This window comes from Mesocricetus auratus, unplaced genomic scaffold (assembly GCF_017639785.1).
Source record: "Mesocricetus auratus isolate SY011 unplaced genomic scaffold, BCM_Maur_2.0 contig_4772_pilon_obj, whole genome shotgun sequence".
Classification (NCBI taxonomy): domain Eukaryota; kingdom Metazoa; phylum Chordata; class Mammalia; order Rodentia; family Cricetidae; genus Mesocricetus; species Mesocricetus auratus.
The window spans coordinates 15489-28057 of NW_024430135.1; the positions used below are offsets into that span (position 1 = coordinate 15489).

General features: G+C 44.2%; 1 protein-coding gene across 1 annotated transcript; it reads right to left on the reverse strand.

Moving 5' to 3' along the window:
- Positions 1-7016: 7016 nt before the first annotated feature.
- Positions 7017-12549, reverse strand: LOC121138033 (gamma-aminobutyric acid receptor subunit gamma-3-like). The gene is made up of 2 exons (XM_040740870.1): positions 12237-12549; positions 7017-7392 (listed from the first exon to the last, which is right to left on the reverse strand). The coding sequence occupies exons 1-2, from the start codon at positions 12327-12329 to the stop codon at positions 7132-7134; spliced, it is 354 nt and encodes a 117-aa protein (XP_040596804.1). The 5' UTR covers positions 12330-12549; the 3' UTR covers positions 7017-7131.
- Between the last annotated feature and the right edge of the window lie 20 nt (positions 12550-12569).

The following is a 12569-nucleotide window of genomic DNA, read 5'->3' on the forward strand; positions in this document are numbered from 1 at the left end:
GAGGGCAACCCAGAGGCTCAGCTGGCTTCTGGCTGGGCTTGGACCTGAGGGCTCAGTGGGGTCTTGACGTGCAAGGCAGGGCACGGTGCCGCCGGGGTTGCCAAGGCACGTTGGGCACAAGGGCGCCCTCGCTTCACTAGGACACCACCACGAGATGCAGGGTACAGGGAGTCACGTTTTACAGTGGAGAGGAGGACCCTCGGGGACAGCAGAGCACCCAGGGCTCTTGAAAGCCACTGACGAGGGGCCAGCCTCTGACCCTGTCCCTAGCTCTCTGAGGGGCCAGCACGTGCGCAGGCCAGGTTACCCCTCCTCCCATCCAAACCCTTCTACACTCATCCCTTGCTCAGAACTGATGCTAAAATGCTGTGGGCTTCTGGAATCAGCCCCACCGTAGGCTCCACAGGCTGCAAGGACACCGAGCAGACAGAGTGGACCCCCCACATCTCTTTGCCTGGGACACGGTCCAGGACCATGAATGTTTTCCTCCACAGAACCGCCCTGCATACTCCGTGGCGGACTCCTAGGCTTTGAAGTTTCTAGCCAGCCCTGATCCTATCTGGATTTATCTGAGAACAACTACGTGGCTTCCCAAGTGAGCACTGCAATGCCGGTGTAGCATCTAAGTATTGAGAAGGGCTTTCAATGCATCAGGTACACCTGGCCACAGTACACAAATAATCAAGGCACCCAAGTAACTTGGTGCTTCCGTGCTCTTCACATCAGCTTCCGGTCAGGCACTGCATCTTGATTTTTTTTTAAAGGATGTGATCCCAAACTTTGGGAGAATACAATGATTATCTCTTAACTCTATCTGGGCCCCTCTCTCCCTTTCCCCTTCTCCCCGTTTCCTGTCTGTCTTCACCAGAGGCTCACTAAGCTAACATGCTATCACTAGGAAGCTGTGCTCCTCTAAGGGTTTCAACTAAATTTGGGTTGATGGGTAGAGTAATGCACACATTAATAAGTTGTCCAGTTTCACCGCTGTACACACGAATACAAAAAAATGCACATCACTGCATGTAAACACAAGATAACCCCGTCACTTCAAACAAGATGCAGGCCAGTCCCTGAAAAAAATGTCACTCTTTCTAGAGTCTTTCATGGAGAACACAGATAAGCAAAGCTTTGCTGAGTGCAGGAGCTGCTTACCAAGAGGATGTGTATCTATACACAAACATGTCAGTATGGAACCTTAGTTCACTAACATAGTTGGCCATTGTGCCTCTGGGGCTATTTCCATTATTACTCTAAACTGAGAAAAAAACAACCATGTATTTAAAGTGACTATAGTTAAAGAAAATGACAACATGAACTGGTAGGCATTATTAACTCCTAGACCCAAATGACATGGACAGAGATAGAGTGGTGGTTTCTTTGGGCAATAAAAAAATCACAGATTCCAAAGATGCCACCCCATGAGAAAAAACAGAAATAGTCTCCAGCCAATTAAAACATTATCTAGAAGAAAATGACTAAAAATGTCCAATGAGGTAAAAATGAAAAGTAAGAGAGAAACGCCAGGTGGCACGCACTTCCTATGCGTTGGGAAACCCTTGAAGCAGGGTGGGTGGACTTCTGAAGAAAGAGGAGAAATCTAGACTCTGATCTACTGTTAAAAGGTTGAAAGTTCAGTCACAAACTTCTGCTTCTAATCATAGGGACAGCTTAAAAAAACAAACTCTTGTTTGTTTCCTATCTTTTGTCTTCATTTTTATTTTTAATTTTTAAGACCACCCTGAAAGTGCAAGGATACAATAGTGTCACCAGTTAACTGAATGTCCCCTGTGATGGTCAAGGCTAGGCAGAGGGTCGGGCTGCTGGGTCTTCCCAATGTGGTGTTCTGTGTGTTGGGGGACTTCACCCTCACATAAAAATTTGATAGAAATCCTGTTATAAATATGAACGACCCTTGGTAAAAATATGTTGCAGTGAATACTAATTATTTTAGAGCCCTCATTGAGAACTCAGCCTGTCTGGGGAGAAAATCAGAAGGTGGACCCCATGCCATGTTTCCTTCAGACATGCATGACCTATTGTAGCCTCCACAATCATTCTCACAACACTCATGAAGCTATAGCTTAGCTTCAGAGGAATTTTCCCTAAAATGATTTTGGGGTTCACTATATAAAGTCTTAGGTGTTAAAAAGTATTCGATGCCAGGTGGGAACTATTTTTTTTTTGCCTGAACGGATGCTAGTGGTGATCATAAGTTTTTGAGATGTCTGGTATTCTGGGGACTGAAACAGCCATGTTGCAAGCACCTGATCTAAGAAATGCATAATTAAGAAAATGAACATTGGCTTTGTTATGTACATGTACTGAGATGGTACTTCAGTGGGTAGGACAACCAGGAGATATCTGGATCTAAGTCTGTTATAGGAAATGTAAACATTACAGTCACTCCTCCAAATCTGTAGGGGGCTGGTCCCAGGGCCCCTCAGGAAAACAGAACCCTTGGGTGCTCAAGGCCTTTGAACAAAGTGATATGTTCTATGCATAGACACTATGCACATTCTTCCCTACACGTTCAGTCACCACGAGGGTGCTTACACTGCTTAAGACAATTCTACATCCGTCTCTCTTGCTCTGCTATAATCAGGGAAGCAATGCTAGGGACAGAGACAGAAGTGTTTGGCATTCTTGATGGTGGCTGAAATCATGGATTCAGAATACGCAGATATAGAAGGCAGGCTGCACTTGTTTGCAAACATATGAGGAAGCATCTTTAAATGTTTAGAAAAGGACAAAACAAAGCAGGGACCAGCTCAGTTTTGGAGGATTGTTGTTAAGTCATTTGATCCCCAACCTGTTGAGTTTAAACTATGTAGCAGACGGAGAAGCCTTTCTTACCTGTAGTAACTATTATTGACTCACCCCATGTAGCGTGTTCCCTTGGCTGGGAGAGCCCTTTACAGATGTGAAGAGTGAAGTAGTCTTAACTTTGGTCCTAACTGAATAGACCAAGCAAAGCAGTTTATATTTGCCTTAATTACCACATAGGACCTTTACTAGCTTCCTATAAGCTTTAACTTCTAAGCTTTAGGTTCTAGCCAAAACAACTTTCAACTTTCCTTATTTTGGATGTGTAGTGTGTGTGTGTGCATGTGTGTGTGTATAAGTATTTACTAGCTCACATAACATAATCTTAAAAACCTGGGAAACTTTTTAATGACCAATAAGAGCTCAGTTAAGATTTCAGCACTGATTTACATAAGGTTCATTAAGGCTGGAATTTTATTGCAAGAAAAGTCGTGGAAAGGTTGAAAAGTCCATCCTAAGCGCTCCATTAGCATTCAGCTCTTGGGCCGTGCTTACATGGAGAACATGGATCCCTGGTACTGCATTACTCTTGTCCATGACGGGCCACCTGTAGGGAGCTTGGGAAAACTGAGTGTCAGCCTTCTGCTTCTGTCCTTCCTATTTCCAAACACCTTTCTGTAAACTTATGTTCTAAAGCTCCAAATTAACCATCTACCAGCACAAACAGAACTCAACATTTCAGTGTATGCTTAGTTAAGCGTTATGTTTACCTCTAGTCAATTTTTACTACTTTTCATGTGGAGACTCATGTGCTTTTGAATCCTAAAAGAAAAAAATAACCTTCAAAACAGTTGCCAAACCGTGAACAGATCAAGATGCTCAGTGCCTTAAGGGCATTTAAGTGACAGAATAGAAGTACATCATGTGGGACCCATTGCAATTCTTCAAGTTTCAAATAAAATTTTCTGTTTGGTATCTAAGATTAAAATGGCCGAGGAGGCAGAGGCGTTGTTAGTTTTGTTTCCTAGCCCTTTGGATAGAGTGGACCACTGCTTCCTAGCCGTGTTAAGATGATCTGATGTGAAATGGGATTACTGGTCCCTTGCTTCCATGGTTTCCAGATGTGGCGATATGTAGAGCTACAATGCACACAAAACATCTTTTGCTGCAGCAACTGACTGACTACCAGGTCAAGTAGTCTGGAACAGTGCTGTTCTGTGGACATTTACCCTCAGGTTCCCACCCGGAACATGAAAATGGTTTGTTGTTAAGGACAAGCATTTCCATGTTGGAAGAATCAATAGAAGTTTGCAGTTAACTCAGCTGATGCAAAAATGAAGATGCCTGGGTGTCATATAAAGAAATGAAATTCTATTTTCATCCATGCATGAAAAAGGTAACATCTAGTAATGAAATAAGGGTTACTGCAGGAAATGGGAACTTCTAGAAAATGAAAAATTTGGGGGGCTTTATGTTTTATCTTAAGGCATATGTTGGCTAATTGGGGGCAGTGTTGGCTGGGTCTAGAGTAAATTTATTATCGCTGTCCTCCACCCTGTGTCTGAGACGCCCATGGTGGAACTGTCTAGGCTTTGATGAGACACTGCCCTTTAATTTCACTAGTGTGTGAAATACCTGCTTGGTTTTTCTCTGTCAAGCAGGATGTGGTTTAAAGGAGAGACAGTCACAGTTTTCAGTGTGAGCCACAGTGGTCTGGAAGCTGGAATCTTCCTTCAAACAGAGTCTACTCATTTGGAGTGCTTCTAAGAGTGAGGAACACAGTAGCACCTTTGAAATGCAGGTCCTTCAGACCACTATCCCCAAGCGTTCTGCAGCTCTGCACGTGGGCGAAAGAAACAGAGGCCAGGGCAGTCTAGAGTAGGACTGAGCTTGTGTGTGCTGCACAAGCCCCTCTAAATACCTAAGGAGGGCTGGTGTCTAAGGAGGGATGCATTTCTCATTCTTCCTGGTGTATCGAGCTCTCCTCAAAGATCCTGCTTTAGAGCCCACAGCTTTGCCGCTGGGCAATGGGTAGGCATCTCTCCTGTTTCGTGAAATACAGTGGTTATCCTGTAAATTCAGACTGTCATAGGTATTTGAATTTTACTTGGAAACTGGCATTGAAACTCTCCGGGGACATGTGCTGGTTCTTTCAGGGTTGTGGTCAGCCTGGCCGAGTTTACGCAGGAGGCGATGACTGTCTACTGGCATGGATGTCTTATGTGTAAAAGTCTAAATATGGAGACATTTTGAGGGAAGAGGCAGCTATGGAGCTGATCTCAGGTAACAGAGCGTCAGTTCTGCCATAGCAAATCCTTGTAGGTTCTAACCCTTGAGAAAAAAACTGACTAGAAAATTTGGCTCTCTCCATAACTTTTGAAATGTGAGAGGTTACAACTCTTACTGGGAATTCTAGACTTACAGTGTTTGTGAATGTGTGTGTTGCTTTCCCCTCTGTCTTGAGCACTGTAGACACCTCCAGAGTGGGCCTGCCGAAGGCGGGAGATTCAGGGACACCAGTGCACGGAAGGCAAAACTCCCCCGACAGAGGGGATGTTTCGTTTAAGCCATCATCTTCAGCCTAGTCTCCACACGTATTTGCCATTTCAGTTTCTGAAACCGAATTTTCAAACAAGAGGCCAAATGACTTACATAGTGACTGTCAAACCAGTGGTTCACTAGCTGAAACCTCAGGAGGAAAGAGTGGCGGTCTCTCACACACACAGACGGCCATCATTACCCTTTCAACTGAGCGGTTGTGCCTGTTTCCACACTCAACATCACACGCAACGGCATTAGGAAGTATCAGCCAAAACGTCTAGTTCAGTGTCTCTGCTTTCTTCCACAGCCGTCACCTTTCCTGAAGTACGTCTAAGAACCTGTGTGAAATCGCTGCTTTTATATATGCTACTTATATAACATTTTACTTTTTCTATGTCATCATACAGTACATATATGAGAAACTACTGACTGGATAAAACGAATTCAGCTTTGGGAGAGCAAAGAAAGCACAGGGGGGTTGTACGGTGAAGGCTGTAATAACGCCTAACGCCGAGATACTGCTGAGGAGAGCAATGGTCTGTGTGTTGCCAACAGAGCACATCTCAGCAGGGTCGTGGACCGGAAGTGCAGGGGAACATCCGGTCATAGCAAAGAACTAATATCAAGAAGCAAATATCTAGTGTTATGAAAATATCAAAAGAGAATTGATTTTTTGGGGGGAGGCTATGTATCTTTGGGATTTTGCTATGTATCCATTTTCCAAAGTATAAAATAACTTTTTTGGTCATCAAAACGTGTAATTGAAGATAACCATTACCCATTTTTTTGCATCTAAAGTCGATTTGGCTTGAATGTTAATGTTCATGATTAAATGCTGTCTACGTTATTTCACGCTCTGGAATACATTTTCAAAACAAAGGCCTATCCATGGGTATATGTCTTTGTTTGCAGGATGAAGAAGGTTACTGAACCCCTAACAATTAAAAAAAAAGCTACACTCATCATCTGAGGCAGACCTGATCCTGTCAAACACAGCTCTTACAGAAACTATAACTTGAAACGCGACTGGGTCCAGGAACCCAGCGTACAAATACAGCTGATGCCATAAGGTTATGCCTTTTTGAGATTAAGAGACAAACAGAGGCTGTGGCCTCAGCAACAAGTTTTAAAAGTCACGTTTCCTGTTTTCTCCCCATGGATGGAAACTCGTGGCTGATATGTAAGAGCACCTCCCAGGCAGGAAGAAAGGGTGCCAGGAGGAGGGATGCTTGGCTCGCTAGGCACAGCAGCACTGAGCACGCAGACCTCACGGAGGAAGGGACCCGAAGCAGCTGACTGCCCTTCAAGCTGGATCTCAGAGTGGGGTCAGCACAGGGCATCTCCGCTAAGGGAGATACGGCACACAGAGGCACTGGTGCCAAGGACCACAGAGGGATCACACGTAAGGGGGAGGGCCTCAGAGAACCTCTGGTATTTGTTTGCGTGTTTTACGGGTGTCTTTGCATGGTGACTGGCAATTTCTGGTATCCAAGAAGGCCATCCATAGATTTCAAACTACAGGTTGAAGAGGGGATCAGCAAGAATATCACTTTAAAATGCAATTGCTGTGTGTGTGTGTGTGTGTGTGTGTGTTTGTGCGCCCACACATGCGCGTGTGAGCGTGTGTGAGTGAAATATTTATAAGGAATACCTTCCCGGTACTTCCCACGCTGCTAACAGGTAACAGAACAAACTCGAGTGGTGTCCTTCCCTGGTATGTTTTTGTTCGTCACTACTTGTCTGCAGGTGGGGGTGGGGTGGGGACAGGGAAAACGTAAATCAAGTACTCCAGTCCAGAGCAGTGACTTAAAGGTTCAGGTATCCAACCTAATAGACCAGGTTGAACAGCAGGAAGGACGTAGGGAAGAAGACACAGGAGTACGAGTCCAGCTCCGAGACGTCGATGTGGATGCGGCCTCTCCTCCAGGAGCCCGACTTGCACTCTTCGTAGCAGCAAAAGAAGCTCTGGCAGTCTTTGCCATCCAGACACTCGTAGACACAGGGGTCCTCAAACTCCTGCCAGTACACGGAATTGTTTAGTGTGATCATCACCGGTGGCAGAGCCCTCATGTCCAGGAGGGAATAGTTCTGCAGGCACAAGAACAACACAGTGAGCCGTGAACAGCCCGAGGCACACCTAGTATCGAGTGCATCTTCATGTCTGCTTCCAGACTAGAGGGATGCAGGCCTTTCCCTTCCCACGTTTACATAGCCCTGGACACAACCTGCTCTTTGCACCGTTGCAGCTCAGTGAACAAGATTAAAACCATGTTGCAGTTTTGAAACTTTGTGACCCAGATTTGGGGGGGAGGAGCGGGAGGGCCATTTCAAAAATGCCTTAGCCATTTCGAGTCTCAATTCTGTTACCTTGTAGCAACAAACGTACAAGCTACATATTTGTTCCTTATAGTTAGAGCACACTGACATTAGAGCACCAGTAAACACCCTAGCAAACAGTAATTAGCAAACAGTAACTAGCAAACAGTAACTAGCAAACAGTAACTAGCAAACAGTAACTAGCAAACAGTAACTAGCAAACAGTAACTAGCAAACAGTAACTAGCAAACAGTAACTAGCAAACAGTAACTAGCAAACAGTAACTAGCAAACAGTAACTAGCAAACAGTAATGGGTGATAGGCATTCAAATGGCCAGGCAGCTCTGTTACTGCCTGTAACCCAGGCAAAGAGAGCTTGAACACATGTGACTGGAATACTCTATTCCCAAGCTGTCTTCCTGCCTCAGAAAAGTCAGTGTGGGAGGAAAGGGGAGTTAAAGACTCGCTGCTCTTTCAGAACTGAGAGGCATCATCCAGCTTGCAAAGAGCCTTTCAGTGGAAGGTTTTCAGACAGTTGTCAACGCCTCAAGGGCTATTAAGCACACTCTGCACTCAGAGTTCTTCCATGAAGCCATGGAAGCCTTGCACACAGGAAGCATGTGTGCCCATGTATGTTGAGTCCAGCTGTAAGCAGGATGCTTAGCATCCAGTGTCCACTAGTAGCCTTCAGTGTACCACTGTGTAGCAGAATCCACAGCTCTGGGGCACAAGCAGAGTGGAAGACTCACCATGCCCAGCTCTGGTGAGGATATGCACCATCTACCCTCATGACTATGAAGCCCAAGCGTATATCAAAACCCACCAGAGATGTCTCTGTCAATTATCCAGTGTATCTGAAGGATAAATGTCCTTCCGACAAGCTCCATTTGGGAAAATCTATCTTAATTAGACAATAATTTTATTTTTTTGCCTTCATACTCTTTTTCTCTTAGAAAATTTTAATTTAAATTAGAAACAATCTTGTTTTACATGTCAATTCCAGTTCCCTTTCCCTCTCCTCCTCCCTTGACCCCCAGTGATCCCTTATCCCATCCCCTTTCTGCTCCCCAGGGAGGGTGAGGCCTTCCATGGGGCATCTTCAAAGTCTGTCATATCATTTGGAGCAGGACCTAGGCCCTCCTCCATGTGTCTAGGCTGAGAGTGTCCCTGTGTGTGGAGTGGGCTCTCAAAGTCCATTCATATAATACGAATAAATACTGTTCCACCCCTTTTTCTCTGAGTTAAAAAAATTTCCATCCCCCATCTTTCAGCAGAATCAGTCCTACACCAAAGACATTGGTATTTTCCTCAGCACCCAGGTTGTGCGTGAAGACTGCTCAGGGGTTGGTTCTCGGGGCTGTTAGTCCTGATTGGTGGCTGTCACCCTGCGCCTCACAAATCCATAACCTTGTCTAACACTCATTGGAAGCATTTGCTGCTGGCTTCTCGGGGATGACAAGATGATTGCCCAATACTCTTCTGACAAAAGCCCCATGATAAAGATTATGTTTTTTTTCTCATAAAAACATGGTTGAGCAGTTCTTCACAGACCTTGAAAGAACAATAATCAATTTTGTATGGAAAACCAAAAGACCCAGGATAGCCAAAACAACCCTGTTCAACAAGGCAACGTCCGGAGGCATCACCATCCCTGACCTCAAGCTCTATTATAGAGCTATAGTCCTGAAAACAGCTTGGTATTGGCACAAAAATAGACAGGTAGACCAATGGAATTGAATTGAAAACTCGGGTATTAACCCACACACGTACGAACATCTGATCTTTGACAAAGAAGCTAAAAATATACAATGGAATAAAGAAAGCATCTTCAACAAATGGTGCTGGCATAATTGGAGACTGGCATGTAGAAGAATGCAGATCGATCCATGTCTATCGCCATGCACAAAACTTAAGTCCAAATGGATCAAAGACCTCAACATAAATCCAGCCACACTGAACCTCTTAGAAGAGAAAGTGGGTGGTACCTTTGAATGAATTGGTACAGAAGACAGCTTCCTGAACATAACACCAGTAGCACAGGCAGTAAGATCAACAATTAATAAATGGGACCTACTGAAACTGAGAAGCTTCTGTAAGGCAAAGGACACAGTCAGCAAGACAAAAAGGCAGCCCACAGAATGGGAAAAATTATTCACTAATCCCACATCTGACAGAGGGTTGATCTCCAAAATTTACAAAGAACTAAAGAAGCAAGTCTCCAAAACACCAAAGGACCCTATTAAAAAGTGGGCTGCAGAACTAAATAGAGAGTTTTCAATAGAGGAGTCTAAAATGGCTGAGAGGCACTTGAGAAAGTGCTCAACATCCTTAGCCATCCGGGAAATGCAAATCAAAAGAACTCTCAGATACCATCTCACCCCTGTCAGAATGGCTAAAATCAAAAACACCAATGACAATTTATGCTGGAGAGGATGTGGTGAAAGGGGGACACTCCTCCATTGCTGGTGGGAGTGCCAACTGGTTCAGCCACTTTGGAAATCAGTGTGGAGATTCCTCAGAAAAATGGGAATAAACCTACCACAAGACCCAGCAACTCCACTCTTAGGCATATATCCAAAAGATGCCCATTCATACAACAAAGATGTCTGTTCCACTACGTTCATAGCAGCTTTATTTGTAATTGCCAGAACGTGGAAGCAACCTAGATGTCCCTCACCTGAAGAGTGGATAGAGAAAATGTGGTACATCTACACAATGGAGTACTATTCAGCAGAAAAAAATAATGGAATCATGAGATCTGCAGGCAAATGGATGACACTAGAAGAAACCATCCTGAGTGAGGTAACCCAGTCACAAAAAGAGAAACATGGCATGTACTCTCTCATATATGGATTTTAGACATAGATCTGGGGAGTGCCAGCCTACAATCCTATGGCCAGAGAGTCTGGGAAACAGAAACTTTATTTAGTGGCTGATTGAAGAAGAGGCAGACTCCCTTGGTTAAGTACTGAGCTGAACTCAAGAAAGCCAGTAACAGAGAGGGAGGACTGATGATCAAAGGGATTAAGACTGGGCTGGTTTAACCACCAGAAACAGCTGACCAGACAAAGGTTAACTCTTGAATCCCAGGCATTAGCCTGGGAAGCCAGCATGGGACTGATCAAGACCCCCTGAATCTGGGTGTCAGTGAAGAGGCCTAGGTAATCTATTGAGCCTTGGACAGCAGATCAGTACCCATCCCAAGTATACACACGGACTTTGGACTCCAATAGAACAATGTGAGTTGCACTCTCACCCTGAACTCTTGGGAAAGGGTCTAGGCCCTGCCCTATATGAAATGACACACTATGGACACCCCCATGGAGGGCCTCACCCTCCCTGGAGAAATGAGGGGATAACGGGAGGGGGGGAGGGCACGGGAGGAAGGGAGGGAATGGGAGAGGGACCTGGAACTGACTTGTGAAGCAACCTTGATTCTTATCTAAATTTAAACTGGAAAATAAAATTTAAAAAAACATGGTTGAGATGCACAAAATGTAAGGCTCTACTAAGCACTGGGAACCAGCCACGATGTTCAGGTGGCAGGAAACATTCAGTGTAATTAGCGAGCAGCTATAAATAGAGGAATAAAAGTCATGACTCCATACAAACACAGCACGTGACAAAAAAATGGTACTCAGGTCAGTGGTTTTAAATGACATTCCTTAAAATTTCATTCCAATTTTCATTCTTAACAGCAACTGTTGGGGTTTGATTTCACTACACTCAGTTTCACTCGCTGTGAGCATAAAACGAGCTGATATCTAGTCGTATACTATGTCAGAAGTGCTCAAAAGACAGTGAGGGGGTCGTGTTATTTGTGAGGGAAGAAGGACATGCAAGCAGGGTATTCAGGACACAAACAATGGCGGGGAGGGATAAAGAAAAGGAAAAGACAAAAAACCAGTTCATGACAGTGAAGTGAGAGCTAGAATAAATATCACATCACAAACCAAAGGCTGATATCCCCAATATATTCAAAATGTAACTGTAGGCACTTCAGATGGTCTATAAAATGCAACAACAATTAACAGAAAGGCCTGGAAGATTGCTACTTAAAACATAAAAGAAGTTTGGGTTGGAGAGATAACTCAGCAAAGGCCATTGAGTTTCTCAGTGTGCATAAATGAAAATACCAATGGACCAGTTTTCACAGTTTCCCCCCTTTTCATTTCTCTGTTGCTACTATTTCATTTTGGGAGTTCACGTCACACACAGTTATTAATACTCAGAACATACGATCAAGTTTCACTTTGTGTTTCATTTGTTCAGTATTCTTTTTTTTTTTTTTTTTGCTTTTTCAAGACAGGGTTTCTCTATATTGTTTTGGAGGCTGTCCTGGAACTCGCTCTGTAGACCAGGCTCGCCTCGAACTCACAGAGACCTGCCTGCTGTCTTCTTTAAAAAAAAATAAATTATTTTATGTGCATTGGTCCGAAGGTGTCAGGTCCTCGGGAACTGGAATTACAGACAGCTGTGAGCTGCCATGTGGGTGCTGGGAATTGAACCCGGGTTCTCTGGAAGAGCAGATAGTGCTTTTAACGACTGAGCCATCTCTCCAGCCCACAGTTTGCCTCCTTATGTCTTATTTTCCTTCCTGCTGTTCTGTAACTTACCTCAACCATTTGTTCTGTTCTTTCTCGATTTTTTTGAGATCTTAAAGGCGCTTGTTGGCACCGACCGTTCCTATGACATCTTTGAGTGACCATCACACTGTACAGTGTGTGAAGGGGTTATTCAACTAGTGTGTATACAGGATTTACCCCCATTTCCACAAAATGTATACACCTTATTGGTTTTTTTCCTTTTCTGCTGTCATAATGTAGCTGTCATAGACAACTTCTTTAATCAGTTAAGGCTTCTTTCAGGCTATGTTAGGTCCCGAGTGCTTGTAGACTTTAAGTTGAGAGTCTGTTTCCCTCTATGATTTCAACAAGAACCCACTATCA

Excerpts from the sequence above, each read along its gene's own strand:
- LOC121138033 (XM_040740870.1), bottom strand. The coding sequence starts at position 12,329 with ATGGTCACTCAAAGATGTCATAGGAACGGTCGGTGCCAACAAGCGCCT. Across the intron at positions 7,393-12,236 it reads GAACAGAACAAATGGTTGAG|AACTATTCCCTCCTGGACAT; the intron begins GTAAGTTACAGA and ends TTGTGCCTGCAG.